Source organism: Apium graveolens, chromosome 9 (genome assembly GCF_009905375.1).
Source record: "Apium graveolens cultivar Ventura chromosome 9, ASM990537v1, whole genome shotgun sequence".
NCBI classification, from domain to species: Eukaryota; Viridiplantae; Streptophyta; class Magnoliopsida; order Apiales; family Apiaceae; genus Apium; species Apium graveolens.
The window spans coordinates 242,435,034-242,455,503 of NC_133655.1; the positions used below are offsets into that span (position 1 = coordinate 242,435,034).

General features: G+C 34.3%; 2 protein-coding genes across 2 annotated transcripts; one reads left to right on the forward strand and one right to left on the reverse strand.

Moving 5' to 3' along the window:
* Window positions 1-2,909: 2,909 nt before the first annotated feature.
* Window positions 2,910-6,149, forward strand: LOC141684355 (anamorsin homolog). The gene is made up of 8 exons (XM_074489280.1): window positions 2,910-3,073; window positions 3,963-4,110; window positions 4,549-4,706; window positions 4,777-4,881; window positions 5,047-5,206; window positions 5,348-5,484; window positions 5,609-5,683; window positions 5,816-6,149. The coding sequence occupies exons 2-8, from the start codon at window positions 3,972-3,974 to the stop codon at window positions 5,852-5,854; spliced, it is 813 nt and encodes a 270-aa protein (XP_074345381.1). The 5' UTR covers window positions 2,910-3,073; window positions 3,963-3,971; the 3' UTR covers window positions 5,855-6,149.
* Window positions 6,150-7,264: 1,115 nt separating this feature from the next.
* On the reverse strand, window positions 7,265-15,901 carry LOC141684354 (uncharacterized). Its single transcript, XM_074489278.1, has 8 exons — window positions 15,482-15,901; window positions 13,711-14,109; window positions 13,270-13,328; window positions 12,806-13,183; window positions 11,270-12,545; window positions 9,358-9,452; window positions 8,298-8,439; window positions 7,265-8,210 (listed from the first exon to the last, which is right to left on the reverse strand). Exons 1-8 carry the CDS (start codon window positions 15,690-15,692, stop codon window positions 7,522-7,524), a joined length of 3,249 nt encoding a protein of 1,082 aa, XP_074345379.1. The 5' UTR covers window positions 15,693-15,901; the 3' UTR covers window positions 7,265-7,521.
* Window positions 15,902-20,470: the final 4,569 nt, after the last annotated feature.

Sequence of the window (20,470 nt, forward strand, 5' to 3'; positions counted from 1 at the left end):
CAAGGAACCAGTTCAGTCAGCCATCCATCATTCTCATGTCAAGCCAATCAGTGTGAATGAGATGAGCATGAACTATCTGGAGAAAGGACAATCTTCCTGCATCAAGACTACAAAGGCTGAGATAATTCTTAAACCAAGGGCAAACTATCCAAAGTCATCTTTGAAGAACCCTATGGATACTGTGTATGAGACACCCAAGCCTGATGAAAAGAAGCTTCTGTCAAGATCTATTGTCTTCTACAAAGATCCAGCTGATTCAGCTTCAAGAAAGAGAATTGCAAAGATATTCAGAAATGGAAAGGAAATTTGTGTGGTAGCTGGACATCCACAATTTGCTCAAGCAAAGAAAGAAGAAAAAGCCAGATTGAAGCAGGAAAAGAGGCAAGCTGCTCTAGATGCAAAGAAGTCTAAACAAAAGAAAGAACAGTTTGCTATCTTGGCCAAGCTACAGGTTGTGAATTCCTCTCAACAAATTCCCTCTCAACCATCTCAAGCTGCTGAATCAAAGAAGAAGATTGAAGTACAGAAGAAATCCCCAAGAAAGAAAGAACTGGCTAGAAGAACAAAAAGGAAACTGGATGTTGTTGACAAGGAATTGGAAGATCAATTTCCTAAGGAATCCACTCAAGCTAAAACTCAAGCATCAAAGCCCTCTGTGGTATTTGAAGACATAAGGGTGGTGGACCCCTACAGGAACATACATGGAGAGCCTATTGTGCCAAAGGATGAGCCAATAGAGTGGGATAAATTACCAATTCCTGATTTCAACTTGTCAATCCTTACTAAGCCAAAAAGGACAAAATCAAGGGCAGTCAAGAAAGTAAAGCTGTCACCTCTCAAATCCAAGTTAGTAGTCAAAGCTCAACCCAAGGTCAACAGGGGAGACTACTTGTACTTGTGTGACATCAAAGAATTCTCAGATCTAAACCTTTATCTGGAGGAGCTGGATGAAGTAAGGGCAATTGATGCATACAGAAACCTACCTGAAAGGTTGGTGGTCAAGTACAAAGGAGGAAGGGAGATTCAGTGGCCTCTTCATAGGATACTTCAAGAAAGCCAAGTTGTGTTGATCAAAGTATATTCATCCTTCAAGAAAAACTTTGGGTTCAATGTAACTGCAAGAAGATTAGTATTGAAGAAGATTAAAGAGCTAAGGAGTGTTAGAGCCAAAGATGCACTTCCCAAGACTCTTATCACCCCATACACAGGGAGAAGAGTGCATCTAAGGCCCTACTGGCTGATGGAATTCATGGATGACAAGGGTGTGAGAAGATTCTTCAGACTAGAAGACCAATTGAGTATCTCTAGCAATGAGACTCTCTTGGAGATGCAAGAAATGCTAGATCTCTCAGAATCTGATGAATTAGAATTCCACAAGCAGCTCCAGAATCAAATTGAAGAAAACAACAGAAAGCTTGGAAGAAGATCCAGACCTTCAAGAAACTAGAAAAATCTGCTCAGGCTAGAGGAGCATCTTGAACTGACTGTGAGCCAAACTTTGTATATTTTGTTTAAATTGAAGCACTTTCAGTTTTATCTACTTATCTTTAAAGATATATGTTTAGGATGTTTTGTAATCATCAAGTGTCCCTTAATTTATGGCTACAATTCCAGTAGACATAAATTGGGGGAGATTGTTGTGAATATGTTGTGTACTTGATGATCACTTAAACAAAATGTCTAAGTAGATTTCACTTAGTGAAATTATGTAGCTCTCGACGGATAAGAATTATAGTCTTGACGGATAACTCATTATAGTCCCGACGGATGATTAACTGATTATCCATCGAGTGAGTAGCTTATGTAATAATAAGTTTGTAGCACAGTGATGTATGAACCTTTGTATAGAATCTGTAGTAACATATAAGTCATGTTGACTTTAACTAGATATGCAGAATAGGTTGATTAATTGTACATAAGCAATGTCTTGTAATTCTGTATAAGTGAAATGAAGTCAAGTGCCAAAATAGCTACCGACGGATGATTAACAAAGCCTTCGACGGATGATCAAATGACTATCAACGGATGTTTAACATAGCAGTCGACGGATGATCAATCATGTCATCGACGGATGATCTGAAAGTCGACGGATGATCATATCAAGAATTCAAACATCAGTTGAACAGTGAAAGCTGACACACAGCCGTCGAGTTGGATACAAACACACTGTGGAAGCCCATTAACTGGGTAATAGAGGACGTAAAGCAGCAAAGATCAAGACTGTTAGATTTTATATTTGTTCAGTCTTTTTGACTTTGTAATTTTGGTAATATATAAACCAAGAGAGTAGCAAATAGAAATATAACTGAGAAAGCTGAGAAACACAAAAACAGAGAAATCTTTGTAAGCATAATCTTTTAGCATTTCCTGTATTCTCAGTAGTTCCATTTGTAAGCAGCTGTGAGCATTTCTGCACACAGAGTCCTCTCGATATTATATATATATATCTCTGGTGGAATTGTTTAAATCCACCAGAAAGTTTTTAAAAACTCTAGTTTTTAATTACTCATGTTTTGATTCATTCAAGTTTACATTCCGCATTGTGCTAATCAAAACAAATATATCTATAATCGAGTTGAACATTTTTATTTCAAGAAAAAAGTTCAAGAATTCCATTCAACCCCCCTTTCTGTAATTCTTGCTATATTGTTAAGGGACTAACATAAATTTCAGTTTTTTTAAATAATATAAAAATTATGTTTAATTTTTGGTAAAAATCATTTGGCTTTTATAAAAAAATGTGATAATTAAAAAGGACGGAGGGAGTATTTGTATAAATAATCTGTTAGTTTTGACTTCAGAAATATGTAACACCTTAAGGTTTAAAAAACTATTAACTCATAAATTTTTCGTTTTTTTAAAAAAGAGTAAAATAAATAATAGAAGGCGTACGTAGACTTGTCATACGCCTTCCCACACGTAAACCACTACTCCTCGTGTCTTGAAAACCCCGCGGAGTTGGTACACAGAAACATACATACACATATGCACACAATATACATACAAACAAAGTGTTGGAGAAGAATTACAATCAATACACGCTTCATTTCTCAACATCATCTCTTGATCTCTGGTAAATCCTCATATTTTTATTTTATTAAACTCAGTTTTTATTAGTTATTTTTTATGCTTTTTTGAGTTTTGGTGAATTTAATCTCCTTTTAGGGTTTTAATTATATACATGTATTCAGTTCGGTACTGCTTTGATTTGTATTATCTTGTGACAATTTTATGGAATTTCTATGCTATTTCTATATAAGCTCCAATCTGACCTAATTTAGTTTTAGGTTTTTTTTTTTTTTTTTTTTTGGTATTGAAAATTGATTTAATATTGATTTTCAGTTCAGCTTAAAAGAGGTTGAAGTTGAATTGATTAGTTGTAGTGGAAAATTTGCTGCAATAGTTATGAGATCGAGTAGGCATCAGTTTGGCATATTTATTGTGCGTTGTGGTGGTGTGTTTAATAGAGAGTAGAAATTAGACAAATTACTAGACTATGGAAGGAGGCTCACATACTGTATGAATTGTGTATTTTGAAGTTGTGTATCGGATGAATAACTGCGGTATAATATGGCTAGTTTCGTTTTTTTTTTGTTTTGCAGTAATGCACGGTGCTTAGATGCATACGACATATATTATACCATACATATACTATGAAATGTATTGTTCTTTTATGAGTTCTCTATGTTCTTATAAGCACATCAATACACAAATCCAAGCTCTACGTGGTAATTTTGGCCAGAGAGCGGAGTGTACTTTTTAATTGGGATGAAAATTTATTTTACAGGAATGTTATAAGAAAGTTCAATGACATTGAACCTAGATGGTCTTACTTAGTTTACACATACACTGTGTAATTGTCTTACTATTCTAAGTTTATTTAAATGGATTTTTTGATCCATTAGCCCATACGGACAAGCTTGGATATGCTAATATACGTGCTTCATTTTTATCTTTTACAGGGGACTACAATGACAGAAGATAGCGTGTTGGCACTTACAGATCAGGCACTTCTGCCGGTTAGTGCAGTATACAATGCAATCAAGGAGATTAAGAATGAAGGAAATGAACGAGTTGATCCATTGGTTATTACTCAAGCTGCGTCAATAAGTGTGTCATTACTCTCTCACATAATTTTTTTTTCTCCTATTGTTTTGCCTAGTCATATTTATTGTAATATTCTAGCCATTTTGCAGCGTCCTATTATCCTTAATTATTAGTTTCACTCATTTAGTATTTTCAAAGTAGCATGCATGATACTGAGGTGGCAATTGGATAGCCGTAGGGGCCTACATTATTGTCTTTGTTTTTTGTCATTTGTTTATGTTGCTCCAATAGTTTTTTCTTTTTAATAATTTTGTTCGTTATTTGGTATCTTATCCGGTCTTAACCAAAACCCGTGTCCTTAAAATCACCTGACTGCTATGGTGCCACCTTCTACATATTTAAAGAAATATATTGCTGTTTTGCATTTTTTTGTATTTAGCATATTGAACAAGTAGCAGTTATTTTGGTATTTATGATGATCATAATGTCTATAAATTGCAGGTTCCCTTCCTGTTGATCCGTCCTCTATGGATATTGTCATTTGCATTTGGCATTCATTTGAATTTCTTAGTGAAAAATTATTGGTTGAACTCTCACGTGTGCTGAAACCGGGTGGACAAATCCTCCTACAGACTTCTCAATCTGTCTCTGAGCAGGCGGTAATGTACTGATCATTCATCTCTGATGTGGTGGATCTATAATATTTGATCTTAGTTTTCGTTTTTACAGACTACTTCTTCCCTACAAAAAGAGCTTTTGGTGGCGGGATTTGTTGATTTGCAGACTGGACCACTGACATCAGAAGTCCCATCAGAGATTCTGCAGTCTTTTACAGTGAGTAACTTGTCTATTTAAGTGGCAGGACTTAACGTTTCCCCTATACTGTGTTCTCACCTTATTTAAAAAAAGTACAATTTATGCTGCAAGGTGTTTAATTTGTGTGATTTCCAATAGTTTTTGACATGCTATGCTCCAATTTTAATTATCATCTTTCAATAGATAAAGGCTAAGAGGCCTTCTTGGAAGGTTGGTTCGTCCTTTTCCATAAAGAAGGCTACAAAAAGTTTGCCCAAGATTCAAATTGATGATGGCATGGATCTCATTGATGAGGATAGTCTCTTATCTGAAGAGGATTTAAAGAAACCACAGATACCACTTGGTAATACTGCAAGTTTGCTTAATGTCACAGTGTTTTATAGTGGGTGTCTGTTCTTCATCTTTTGCCTCTTTTAAGATAAAAATGGCAAACACCCACTTCTGTATCTTTTTTAGGTGCTCACACACATATATGCATTTGCAGTTGGTGATTGTGAAATTAGCAGCACCCGTAAAGCTTGCAAAAACTGTACTTGCGGAAGGGCTGAGGCAGAAGAAAAAGTACAAAAGATAGGACCAACTATGGACCAGCTGGATAACCCTCAATCTGCTTGTGGCAGTGTATGCATTTTTATACCCTTGCCTATAATGCAATTATCCGTTCGTCATTATTATGTTATATGGGCCCACCTATATTATACAATTGTTTGTTCTTGATCTTTAACCTACGGTGTACAATTTTCAGTGCGGGCTTGGTGATGCTTTCCGTTGCGGTACATGCCCATACAAAGGTCTACCTCCGTTCAAACTTGGAGAGAAGGTGTGTAATATATGATCTTCGCTTACTGGTTCATGTGATCAACTTTTTGCAGAAAAGAATGTTGCTAACCCGTGTCAGTAGAGAAGCTATATAGGTCAGTAGAAGATTATTCAATTTTTTTTTCTCTTGCAGGTATCATTATCAGGAAACTTTTTAGCAGCCGACATCTGAGTTCATAACTAGAGGTTGTGAAATAATTTCCCTGGTGGTAGTCAGCCGTAACTATCAACTTTAAGTTCACAATAATTACTAGTTAATAAATTGCTTTTGTTCTTTTCCAGTTTTCCTTGATATTCATTCATGATTGTTGCCAACTTGTAAAGCATATAGTAAAGCACTGAGGCTCTGCCTCACTGATGTTAAAGATGGTTGTTGGATGTCCAAGTCAGATGGACATATATGTTAAAATCAAGTTTTTTTTGCCAGAAAATTGGAAATTTAATTAAAACTTCAAATCATTGTTCAATACACGGTAGAATTCCGGGGAGACATTCCCTCTATTCTACATGCGAATTATTTTGTCTCGTGAGCCAATTTGTTCTCTGAACTGTTAAAATCAAGTTAAGAATACAAAAGCTTTGAAAAAGAGAGGCCAGTATACAAAATTGCAATAGATCAGCTTATCAAAGTACGAATGTTGGAAGAGTAACGTTAACATTGCTATTATCTTTTGGTAGTAGGCTTACATCTTGTTACCAGTGCTACTACCACTGTGATGGGTGATAAATGATAATATAATTAAATAAAATCTAGGATTCGCCAGCCCTTCAGAATCAAGAATTCCATTAAAAGAGATGAGCATGAGTTTCATTGGCGCGCCTAGGGTCCCCACACTCAAGTCCTCAAAAATTTCTAACCTGTTCAAATAAATATATATGAATTTCCATAATATATGTATATTAGGGGTCTATAAACTGATTTCGCCTGATTAGCGAGAGCAGATAAAAAGTCTCCTTTCTTGCATTGATATTATGAATGCTGCACAATCTTTTTAAAAAAACTTAAATTCAGCATTCTAATTGCATTGAATATACTAAGATAAGCTATAGTATGAGTTTTCCATCTGATCAGAATCTAGACTAGAGTGAGTACTGCATGTTGCATGCCGCATCTGATCAGAGTCTCAACAGAAAGGAGCTGGCATGGAAAGCGGAACACTGAACACACGCCTTCATTCAAGAGTCTGTCGGTCATGAGATTTAGCAGGTTACAACGGACTAACGTAATGTCAAATACTAGTAATGGACTAACCTCGTATTTACACCATTTCCGTTAACCCTGGATGCGAAGCTAACCTCAATTAGTTACTGCAACACAAATTAAGGGTGATGGCCTCCGTTGAAGTATGAAAGACGGCTATTTACTTCCAAAAAAGTCGGTTCAAAATTGATACTAGGTTTCCAGATGTAGAGGTATCTAACTGACTTGCAATGCATTTCCAGAAAATGTGCTTAGAGAGTCGTGCGAAAAAGGTGAGTTCAAATTACTCCAGAGGGTATATCAACCGTGATCTATAAATCAATATAGCAACACATCACCAACAATTTCAGCTAATAGGCTTGAACCATTCAGTTGCAGATATAACAAACAAGCAGTATTTTGCAGTTTACTGGAGTTCCATTGAATGCGCCCGAATGTTGTATAAAATTATATGACAAAATACAATACAAGACCTATTAATGTACATGTTCTGTTACACTGGTATGTCAAAACTCAAGTGTGTGAGATAAGGCTCTCTTTTTTGGACCAGCTCATTACACTCATGCTGGCTGCTGCTATTTGCTAACCTTCAAAATTTTATATTTGCTTCCAAACATGAAATAATTTAACATATCGGCCTAATCATTCCATGGCCAATCTAATTGTTCAACACCGCCATTGCTTACTTTCCAGGAACCTTCAGCAATCTCATCAATAAGCTGGTTCCATTCCCAACTTGAGTACCCCATGAAAAACCAGTAGTCTGAAATAGAATGGTCTCCAGCCTGTAGTGCTTTAATGACATCACCTGTCTCCCAGTGATCAAGAAAGTGAATATCTGGTTCTGCATCCTGACCAAGATATTTAGAACGCTTTCGAGTTAGAGCAACAAGAGGCATTCCTCGTATTACAACAGGGCCCCCAAGAGACAGAGGTGCCTTTTTTAGCATTTCTAACCCTTCATCTAATTTTCCTAGTGTATCCCAACTTATATGCTTGTTAATAATTACACCTTGAAATCCCGTACTTTTATTCACCTTAACAATGAGAATTTTAGATCCGTCAAAAGGATGTGCGTTGAGGAGCTTGTCACTTGCAACAAGTATTGAACCAGCAACCAGTTCAATGCCTGTTTCATGTGGCCCATTGTATCTTTGTGAATTTGTTTCAAGGTCTTTAACTTCTATTCTCTGCACTCTGTCTTTCAGTAGAACCTCATGGTATCTATTTGTCAACGAAGAAGGATCCTTAATATTTGCAGCCCGTGGCGCATCTTTATGTACATTTCCATACTTGACTCTTTGTGAAGCTTTATTCCATAAAATACCTACAAAAGAACATCATTTTATAGAATAAAAGCTGTGGGTAAATGTTTAGGATCCAGAAATTCGGAGCAAATCAGATTTCCAATTACCACTTTCTCCGAAAAGCCTCTCTGAGTTACTCCCATGGTGAGCTATAAAACTAATAATTTCGGATACTGCTATATCACCTCCATAAGGAACAGCTTCCTTCCTTTCTGCTGGGAATAACAGCAGAGAAGGATAGAGATCCCTCTGCACATTAAATGTAAATGAGAAAATATTGTTGTATTTCTTAACACGAATTGATGTATTTGTAACAGTGAAACAATGTACTATCAGATCCAAACAATGGACAAACAAAGTGCTAGGTCCTCGTCACTTTACATCTTTTACCAAGTAAGAGATAACTAAAACTAGCTAACCTTAATTTATCAACTGACTTCCAAAAGTTTGCAGACAATACTATTAACAAAAACCTAATTATCAAAAACCTAATTATCTTGCAGGCTGTACTAAAGTAGAGGGAGTTGACTCGCTTGAATGTTATACGCGCTGGCGGCTAAAAACCGCTGTTTATGACCTTCCACATAGAAAGACAGACTTCAAAAACAAGTAAATATATACCTACAACATACAACCGATACTTTTCTCTGTTACTCTTGCTTAGATAAGCATTAATAATTTAATAATTTAGATAGTAGAGCATAACAATAAATATGATTAAAACATTAGTACTCTTCAATTTTTATTAATGCTCATTTCTGTCAGAGATCCAGATTTCATTTGAAAGACCATGGAAATCCTTAAATAGGGAGAAGTGGGGGATAGCTCCTCCAAAGATAGTATTATAACTGCAAATGAGTTAATGACTTAATGTATATAAAATAACTGCTGTATAACACCATAGGTATGTTAAGCATAACGATTCAAGGAGCACTTAAAGACATGCTCCATTATATGAGGACTCTAAACTAGATAAATGCAATCTCACTGTACTGAATAAGTATCTTGACACTTCTAAATATTTACATTTACATTCAATGTAAATGTAACGCCAACCGATCAAAATATTAAAGTTGCTATGTGGTTTACCAATTATTTTACAACTACGTGTGGAAGAATTCAACTGAGGATATTTTACAAGGTAAAAACTAGATTTGCAAGTTGTACCTGCTGGGACATATTCAGGATCAAACTGCAGTCATTCAGTGTACAATCCATTAAGTAAATCAAAGGAAGCTTCAGAATAGTGTCTTCCACATTATCTGCCACATATCTAAACACCCATCAAAGACAAAAATAGACATTTATTTCATCCAAGGGTTCTAAACATTCTTCACATTAGAAAAAACGGATTAGATGTATGCAAGGAAGTGGAAGCATGATTCTTTTCTTAGTTTTGTACACCTAAATCATATTTATCTGAAATCAAATGACATTATTTGAGCTCTACAACAGTTTTTATTAGCATGTTTTAATAAAAAGAAATAAATCAGTTAAGATTTTTTATTTTTTATACTTTTTGTGATTCTTTCCAAACGCTGAAATTTCAAAGAACGTAAATGATCTATGTTACGATCTTCTGTTATATATTTGAATAGGAAAGAAGCTGGGATATGAATCAATCAGTCCACAAAAAGAGTTTCAGCGAGTCTGAAGAAACATCCATCTCTGAAGGATGTCTAGCCCGGCAATGGTACCTCTAAAAGAAACTTGAGGCAAAACTCCATCAGCCTCCCAGACAGAAAGAGAGACCTCAACTTCTGGGGTAATCGTCACCGCACAAATTTAAGTAGTGGGAATCTTGGTACATTAACAAAGCTCGACAGTTTGGTCAAAAAACAAACAAAGTTTAGGCTTTTTCCAATTAGTAAAAAAAATGAGAAACAGTGATTACAAACACAGGATCAAACATTTAAATCGATTTCAGAGATAATCAGAGGTAAGTAAAAAAAAAGTGAGGAAAACTGAAGTACAGAACTGGTTCACTCGGTGATGTGCTGATTCAGATAAATATAATTGTAGTATATGTATATGTACTTAACATTTGTCTCAAGTATATACTTATATATACACAAGCATATATATATATATATGTGTGTGTGTATGTCTTCCTCTCACTCTTCCCACTACCAGGCCAAGGATGCTGGATCCAAAGTTCATAGACATGGTCCTTGCCAATTGCTCTCATATGCGATATGACCGATATCATTAGCACTACAGCCCGTATCAATAGGCAGATGATTAATCAAATTTTCCACTTTCACCGTCACCTTTTATGTTTCATCACCACACCACTAATGACTTACAACTTCAAGGACTCTTCATTAACTCTTATTTTTCACTCTGATCTCTCCAGTCACTCACAATCTTTCTTTGCATGTCAGCGAATGCAACCAAATGAAGGAATATACAGCAATTGAGAAACTTGCATTGAGAAGCACAATAAATTTGTTTGCCACTCTGGCAGGTGGAGGTTTGAGCAAGAGTAACAGTGAAGGTGAACAGGACAGTGAGAGGGTTGAAATTATCTTCTCTTTCTTGATTTTGTTTTTAAAAATCTAAATCCGCAAGCAATATTATTTGAATTTAAACTTATTTACGTCACCATGCCAACAAATCATAACATATCACACAGAGTTAATAATAGTTGATCATTTTCTTTCAACTTTCAGCCAACTCTGAATATTTGTCAAAAGTCTGAGTGGTGTGCTATAAGTAAATTTCTTTATCATTGACTTGACTGAAGCCAACTGCAAAATCTGCCAATGTGATTGGCACTCAAGTCTTTAACTCAGATTTGATTCTCCTATTTTATGCGAAGATGGTTATGAGATGCCTTATGGGAAAGTTAAGAGGGACTGAGGGAGTAAAAGTTAAGGCTTGTAAGTTATTTTAATAGCAAACCAGCCAATAATGTCGAGAAGATTGTGCAAAATGAAGAGTAAATTTCAGAGTGAAGAAAAATATGATGATAATATTGCATATACATGAAAAGGCAATATAAGCAATTATAGAATAGCAAAACATTTTTGTAATTTTCTAGTTGTTTAAAAGTATATTTGTAATATTCACTACTTACCAGAAACCAATGATGGTTTATCCTTCAGAATCCTCGTGTATGCCTTAAGAGCTGAGTGTACTTCACTAAGAACAAGTTCCATTCTCTGGCAAAATCCACACCAACCATTGCTAAAAAGAACTAAGACATCCTTCTTCCAAGCATTACTGGAATTTGCCAAATCTGATTGATTGCCAACAACTAACTCCAAAAATGTACTGGTGGTAAGTCGAGGGACAGAGTCCACAGCATGGAATTTCAAATTTACAAAAGGTGGCCTTGGAGACTCCCTAGGGGCCCAAGTAGAAGACTCAGAGCGTTGAAATGGAACAAGACTACCATTATGAAAACTCTGCATAAAATCCAGAAGTGAAGAATATCCAACAACTTTCTCTTCAGGAAACATGTAATGCTTCTGGGAAAGGGGATCAATTATCACAACTATTGGAATCGATGACGACGGAGCCAGAGCCTTAAGTAACCGAAATTCACCATCAGAAAAGAAAAAGGATCCCATCGAACCAGGAGAATCATGATCAACATCTGGAAGAATTTTATCACTGTGTGCAGTATTAGCAACCTGCTCAACATTATAATGAGAATGGGTACCTGCAGATAACGGTTTGCTTGAATCAACAAGATTATCTTTGACTTCCTTCTTTTCAGCATCTGCAGAATTTTCCAGTACTTCAACTCTGCCACTAGCTATATGCGGTGTCTGATTCTGGCTAAGATGACCACTGTCACTGCCTTGAGAATCTTCTCCCGATAGTTCATCTGCCACCCTATTAGACTGAACTTTCAACTCTGGTGGTAGTTCTTTTGCTACTTTTACAGTAAAATCATCAGATAGAAGTTGAAATCCTGCATTTTTTGCAAGTGAGCTTATTTTGATTTCTTTCTTTTGCTGAATAAGATATGTCAGAATCTCCTGCAAGGAACCACCCTGTACATCTGAAACAGCTTTATTTATGGTAATGCGTTTTCCTTTGTCCATTAACATGACAGACATCTGATCTTTAAGTTCCGTAATCTTTTGAGATACAGGAGACATATCAAATTTAGGATGTCCAAGCGTACTAGGTGACGACTGATATTTTTGCATAGAAGTTTTTTGAGACTTCACAGATGTTTCTTCATTCACCCGGTAGTACATGGCCAATTCTCTAAATGCACCAAGGGCTTCGTTGCTCTTTTTCCTAATGTCCAATGACTCAGACGATCTATCGATAAAAAGAAGTACTGACGGGTTGTTTACAGGAATGGGAGGATCAGGACCTTTCTCATTACCCACAAGCTGCATACGAGATCAAAAATGACAACGGTTTATAAAATTGCCAGTTTATGCAACTTCTGACACGAGATGCTTTCTTGTAAGAAATGATTAAAATTTCCACTACATTCAACTAAACAGTTTATGTGTGTACTTAGGTTTGTTAGAATGTCTAGATGAGAAGATGCGATGATCAGTTGATCTATATATACTTTTTTTTTAAATACTGCATGAATGACAAAATCAAAAATGAAGATGATAAAAATAAAAACATAATTACATGCCTCTGTTACAGGTAAAGCTTGCATCTCTATCGCATGCCTGATATCAACACCTTCTCCCAGAACCTTTGAACAACTGGGGCATCCCCCAAAGTGAACCATCGCTGACCATGGACCAGAATCTTTAATACCTAAAAGTAAAAGAAGAGCTCTCTCCTGGATCAAACCAAATCTTATCCTTTCAGGTGGCAGAAAAAATTCTTTTGCAATTGTGGTCAAATTTGCCAAAAAAGTTTCATACTTCTGGAACTCCTCAAAGCTACAAAAAGCACCATTAGTAGGCAACACAGATCCTGGGAAATCAGTCATACTCTTTGTGGAAAACTCTCCAGTCCAAAAATTTCCACTGTTAGCGCCACATTTTATCTGTTCACTTTTGATCTGCTACCATAGCCAAAGCAGGTAAATAGTCATTGACAACATTCTAATTTTTTAAGAGTTTAAAACTAACTAAAACAGCCCTGCACCTTCTGCATTTTTGTCCCTCCTGGAGCAAATGTTCCATTAGCAAGGTTAAAGATACCCTCTGCAAAAATTAAGGTTTTAGCATCTCGGTGTAGGTAATCACTCGTAGCTCAGATTCTAGTGAAACTTATTTTACTCATACATTTTAGTGAAATTTAAACAGCAAAGAAAGAGGTTCACAAAATAAAGCAGTGTCAAAAGGATAACATGATTATGGAAAAATTAAAATAAGAAACAAAAATTTATTCTTGTATCAACATAAAAGATAGATCTGCTGCTATATGACATGGTGGTACTCGCCAGTCGGAAGAATTAAAACTGATTTCATACTGATAACTGAGCCTATAATATTCCAATTTTGACCAAATAATTTAAAGGTAACTATAGATTTTTAATCTTGTGGATAGTTAAGTGCATATAACTTATACGGAAGCAGAAGATACCAAATCCATTATCAGTCACACTCTTCTTGGTCTTGGCCAGTAACTCGGAGGTCCATCCACATAATTCCATGATGAGCAATGCCTTGTCAGTTGATTTGATAAATGCTTTTAATTCCTCAGGCGTGGTTAGATATTTAAGGGGAACATCTTTTGATGGAAGTGACATAAGATGATAAACAGAAGACAGTATATTCTGTACCCGAAGGGGGCCTTGGTACTTGTAAGACAATGATTGGTGGTAATACAAAATTTTTATTCCCTCTGTAGCACCAAGTGCTTCAGCAAGCAGCTTGTCACTATTTCTATGGACAAACATCAGCTTTAGAGTACCAAATTTCTGTTGCTTACTATTAACCACTTGAGCTAACTCCCTCATAAGAGATCGAGACTCTCCAGACCCTGATTACACATAAAATGCACTGATCAGGACTATGGAGAATATGCTGGCAACAGTAAATATGTAAAATGACAGATGACACATTAACTCATTTACTATTGCGAATTAATTAAGAAAAGTACAAACAACTATGTTAGGAAAAATGAAACCAACAACCAAGACAAGATAAACTGCTCTACGAATAATTTAAAATAGTTGCTACGAAAAGGGGACCTACATTCCTACTTTGCCAGCAAAAATACAGAACAGCACCAATTTCCTTTTCTGGCCTAATATTGCACTCCTAAAATAATAAAGCCTACACTCTAACTATAAACAAAACTTCAGTATCTCTTGGTTTCGTCAATGTCTTAGACAACGGTAAAACACGTGATATGTCATGGTGATAAACAAATTTACTATTTAAGTTTTATAATACTTCATCACGTTATTAATTTTCTATACTTTATAACATTAGTACTGTATTAGTACACGAACCCTGTTTTAAAAACTTTGCATATCCTTCACAGCTTGCTACCTTGCGTGCAAAGAACTATCAACCATCTCCAGAACATTGAATTCATGTTATTGCACATCAACTAAAATATAGCAGATCCTTGGCTTGATATAGAACTATATTGGATTTACTTTTAAACTATGCTAATCACTCAAGAAATATATTCTGATGTCTTTATTATTTAAATTGCTCGTATCCGCTTTCATAGATTACCGGAATGACCACACATACGCAAACGGAAAAACCTACTGCCTGCGTTTATCACGACTTGGAATTTGAACCCTATTATACTTCATTATGCCTTGCATGTTAAAAGACTAACAATATTATCAGAAATAAGTATTCAACTTTGTTAAGACGCGTGCTCCCAATTCAAAAGAAGAAAAATAACAATAGAGGTATGTCTAGCGAAGTAGCTAAGTTGACAGTAGCTGTATAAGGTTTAATCTTTTTAGCTTTCACAAATAACCTTCAGCAAATTTTGTAAATAGGAGCAGCTAAAATGTGAAGTAAAGAAGCCAATAAGTTCATCCCATAAAAAGGTTAAATCTTTCTAGCTCTTACATATACTCTTTAGCAAAATTTTTAAATAAAGATGAATTTCAAGCAACAATGTTAATTAAGTAGGCCAAAGAGTTCATCAAATCAAATTGACAATATATATATATATATAAAGGTTAAATCTTTGTAGCTTTCACAAATATACCCTTTACGCAATCTTGCAAATACGAAAAATTTCAAGCTAAATGTTGACCAAATAGGCCAATAACTTAATCCATTCTCTCCAACCAACGAAAAACACCCACACAATCAATTTGAAAGAAGCCTTTTCAAGAACATACACATACACACACAATCAAGAAAGGAGAAAGATTTACATGGAACAGTGATGAAGAGCAAGATGTGAGGATGGGCTCGGATCTGAGAAGAGAAATTGAGTTTAGTGAGGATCTGCCATTCAAATTGTTCATCTTCAGCTTCAAAATCAACGGCGCAGATTGACCCAAATGATAATGAGAATAGTGTCACAAAAAGAAGAGCTTTGATCATTGTGTTTGAACTGGGATAAGAATCATCTGGATAACTCATTCAAGAAGACACTATTTTATAGTAGTCACTAGTTTAGTTGGGTATGTTTGAGTTGTAATCAAGAAACAAAAGCTATCTTGTTATGTCTGATATATACATACAGACATAGATATACAGAGTAAAACCCCTTGAGCTGGGCAACTTTCAGAAGAGTTAGCCGAACCTTGGACGTTGGAGAAGTGAACATGAGATTTATGTTTCAGTTTATGTCATATCGAGTGATGTTTAATGTTAATAATATTTTATTTTTGGCTTAAATTTACAACTATTTTGTTACAATTAAATATTTTGTAATTGGGCATTCGGTAATTATTGTAATATAATGGGGGTTGATACTCCAGTAATTTCTTTTTTAAAATATTTTATACCAGATATTCAACTATTAAATTAGTATTGTTATTTGTTTATTTTTGGGTAATGGCTAAAAATACCTTTTAAAAAAAATTGTAACAAAAATACCATTTTTTCAAGTGTATGGCCAAAAATATCCTATGTAATAGGCATTTGTGAAACGGGTAAGTCTAATACGCATTTGAAAAATGAGTATTAGGTAATAAAAATAAAAATAAAAAAGAAAAAAACAATACACAAGACACGCATTTCTCAAATACGTATCACTAAAAGTCAAAAGGTATCACCATTATATATATATTTTTACACAAATTACCCATTTGTTAAATGCATATTAGTGATACCCAACTTATAAATGCGTATTAAAGAGGTATTTTTGGTCAAAATTTTTAAAAGAGGTATTTTTGTCACAAACTTTAAAAAAGAGGTATTTTTATCATTTTTCTTTATTTTTTGGGGTTTTTAAGTGTCAAACTAGTTAACTAAGTCGCGGTTCGCGGCAACACTATAATCTATTTTAGAAAAATGGTCCGAGAAAAAGAATTATAATATTATATAAGTTAAATTTACATGATTAATAAGTTCGTAAATAATTTTGAGTCATCAAAATTTTTCCGAGAATAAATATGGGCAAACATTAACTTAACTATAGTGACTTATAACCCGTGCAATGCACGGTCTTTTAAAATTTACATTTTTTATTTTTTTAAGTAACATTTTTAAAATTTATTTTTAAAATTTTTAAATGTATCTGTATATATATCGTTATTTCTGACGTTGTTATAATATTATTTTTACTTTTGATTTTTAATAATTGATTATAATATTGTTGTAAAAAATATGCATATTTTGAGAAATATACGGATGATGAATTGAATTACAACTACGTATAATATAATATCTAATTATATCATATTTACTGTTATATAATTGTATCATATTTTGTTGTTTAAATAGCAATATAACAATATAATCCTTTAGATTATAATTGATTAAATATTTAATCATATTATATTTAGAATTGTATTAGGTGTTTTAATATTATTAGAACAATATAATCATTTTCAATTTTTGATTGTATTAAAATATATTTATTTTAATAAGATATAATCTTAACCGTATATTTTTAATTATATAAGATCAATGGTTAAAATTATTTTTGGCGATAAATAACCAAAATTTTAAATAAGAACTTCTTTACACTTATTATATATAAAGGATATAACCATGACAACAGACACACACATATATATCCTTGTAATTCACGAAATGATTTAAAGAGCATGGTCAAGAAATTACAAATTTCTTAATATCAAACGAAACAAAACTGAATTGCTGTAGAGCTTAACTCAGTTCAGGAAAGATTCTCGGATATAAAAAGATTCTTATATAGGGACATGAAACCCTAAATTTAATTAAAAAATTCTAAAACTTTCTTCATAAGAATTTACAACAATTCTAAGTAATTTTAATTTTTTTTAAAATATTCTATACATATAGATAACTTAAATAAAAAGATATTGATTTTCTAAAATACTTGCATAAAGATATATTTTTTTTAATACTTGCAGTCTTCTTTCCCATAATAACGAAACATATCCTTATTCAAAATAATTTGCACAAAAAAATGTTAAAAGAGTTTTTTAGAAAAAATTAAGATGTCTGCACAAAAATATCAATTTTTTAATTTACATGCACGCTTCTTTCCGATAATAACGAAATAGATCCTTATCCAAAGTAACTTGCACAAAAAATTGTTAAAAATAAATATTTAAAGAATATTAAGATATTTGAACAAATATATCAATTTTCTAAAATTACTTGCACGCTTTTTTTCGATAATAACAAAATAGATCATTATCCAAAATAATATGCACAAAAAAATGTTAAAAGATAAATTTTTAAAGAATATTAAGATATTTGAACAAAGATATCGATTTTCTAAAATATCCTGCACAATTTTTTTTGATAATAACGAAATATATCCTTATTCAATATAACTTGCACAAAATAAAATATTAAAATAAAAAGTTTTATAGAATATTAAGATAAATGCACAATATTGATTTTTTTAAATACTTGCACGATTCTTTTCGATAATAATGAAATATATTAATTTCAATATAACTTGCACAAAAATAAAATATTAAGAGAGAAATTTTAGATAATATTAAAATGATAAGTTTATCTAAGAGAAAAATGGAATAGAGAAAATTTGTAAAAATATAAGGTAATTATAGTTTTTAAATAAAAAAATTGAGAAAATTCGAAAAATAGAATGAGACGATTACAGAGGTGCCATGTAAAGGCCCGGTTTTCTATTTTATATAATTTGATTTGATTCATGATTTGATACCACATGTCAAATATGAACAAGAATCTACAAGCGGGACATTTTTCAATAAAATGATTTTTTTTTTTTTCTTTTTACATTTACCTAGAAAACAACAAACTGAATTTTTATGAATTACTAATATTTTTTAAAATTTAATTTATGCATGTTTTTAGATATAATATATAAAAATAATGTTTTTGAGAAAGTTTGATGATGAAATTCTGCAAAAATGAAAACAGTTTTTTTTTCAAAAGCACGGGGATACTTTTGCTAACATAAGCTTTCAAACCAAAAAAGTTTTTTTAGACAACATCTTTTAGAATTTATCAAACACTTTTCTTACGGTTTTTCAGCAAAAAACTTTTCTAACTCTCTGCAACAGTAATAACAAACGGGGCCTTAATTCATGTTCTATATCATATACTAATTGACGATGATAATTTAAAATTCCGTAACAATTACACTGAAATCTTGTATTTCCATTACATTGTACGCCCCCTAAGCCTGATCCTGATGAGGATTTAACTCAAACTTTGAGTCTATAAGCATGATACCTTGAAGAAGTACTATAGATTAAATGACTAGACAATAGACAATAATACAAGATACTTAATCCTTAAAAACACTCTTAAACATACAACTAATCCGTCAAAGTTAGGGCCAGCCAGTAGATCACTACAAAGAAACCAACAACAGAGTTTAATACAAAGTTGGAAGCCAAACACCAAGAACAGTTTAATTTAATTCAATGTCGATAAGCTTGATAGATACTGTAAGACCCTTAGGCTGGATTTCATTTTGGGATCGAGATTCAACTGGCGGCGACACAGACTAGTCGCCAGGCGGGGACTCAGATTGAGCGCCAGGCGGCGACACAGACTAGTCGTCAAACGGGGAATCAGATTGGGCGCCGGGCGGCGACACGGACTAGTCGCTAGGCGGCAACACAGACTTGAGCTGTTGTGTTTATGTGGGATTGCTGGTTGGTCTTAATGTGGGCGACACTAAGCTGAGAGCTAAGTTGGGAGTCCAAATGACTAAGACATGATCAAATCTGTAGGCACATATGTGGCACATGGGGCTGATATATATATATACATATATATAGATATATATATATATATGCATAAGTGCTGGAATATGCATTAGTGGGTTGCTGGAATAACCACCTTGCAGTTGGGGCTCAAGGATTTGGTGGAAAATAACTGATTGGAGGCATTCAAAATTAGGGAACCGCTTGTAACCGCCGACAATTGCTTCTGCTGGGGCTGTGTGGGTTGCGTGAGAAGTTGGTTTTGTTGGGGCTGTGTGGATTAGACTCCTATATATAAATAGATAGGCATTGTGAGAATGTAATCGATCCATGAAGGTTTGTATGTACTAAACATGTATCCATATGTTAGGCAGTAGGGAAAACTCTGTAAACATATGTTGGGTTGTATTATTATGCTAGGTAGTCGCACAAGTCTGTAATCATAATCGAGTTGTATCCTTATATTGTTGGTCAATAGAAGGTTGGGCATTCAGACTCGTAATCCGTTGTGTCTTACATTTGCTTGGTAATTAGACACACTTAGCACACACGATTGGTTCTTGTTGTGATTTGGTTCAATATCATATTCGCTGTGCTTGGGTTTGCTGGGGTTGCTGGTGCTGCCGGGGATGCTGGGGCTGCTGGGCGACAACCTCTCGGAAGGCTGACCGCTTGGGTGCCTAGGTCGGCGACCGAGTAGGCCGCACGGATCAGAGAATTCAAGGTTGAAAATCTGACCTCGTGACAAATGGTATCAGAGCTGCATTGATCAGTTCGGGATTTGACATGATAGCGGGATCATGTGGGAGCAAAGTGGATTTTATTGGGTTTCAAAAAGTGCTGGGCGAGTCCATGGTCAGAAATTTGGTGCCATTGATAAAGAAATGCAGGGCCATGAAGTATGATCTGGGTGACTTTAAAAATGCTCTTGGAGATCAGTTTGACGCCATAGAGAGAAGGTTCGAGGAGATCTCTTTTCGAGTTGGGATGTTGGCTGATCGTTGGTTAAGCGAAGTAGAACGAGTTGAGTTTTACTTGGAGTTATCAAGGCGGGATGCT

Coding starts and splice junctions, on each gene's coding strand:
- LOC141684354 (XM_074489278.1), bottom strand. CDS start 15,692: ATGAGTTATCCAGATGATTCTTATCCCAGTTCAAACACAATGATCAAA. Junction 14,110..15,481: donor GCTCTTCATCACTGTTCCAT/GTAAATCTTTCT, acceptor ATGTGTAATCAG/GGTCTGGAGAGTCTCGATCT. Junction 12,546..12,805: donor AAGCTTTACCTGTAACAGAG/GCATGTAATTAT, acceptor TCTCGTATGCAG/CTTGTGGGTAATGAGAAAGG.
- LOC141684355 (XM_074489280.1), top strand. CDS start 3,972: ATGACAGAAGATAGCGTGTTGGCACTTACAGATCAGGCACTTCTGCCG. Junction 4,882..5,046: donor AGATTCTGCAGTCTTTTACA/GTGAGTAACTTG, acceptor ATCTTTCAATAG/ATAAAGGCTAAGAGGCCTTC. Junction 5,207..5,347: donor GAAACCACAGATACCACTTG/GTAATACTGCAA, acceptor ATGCATTTGCAG/TTGGTGATTGTGAAATTAGC.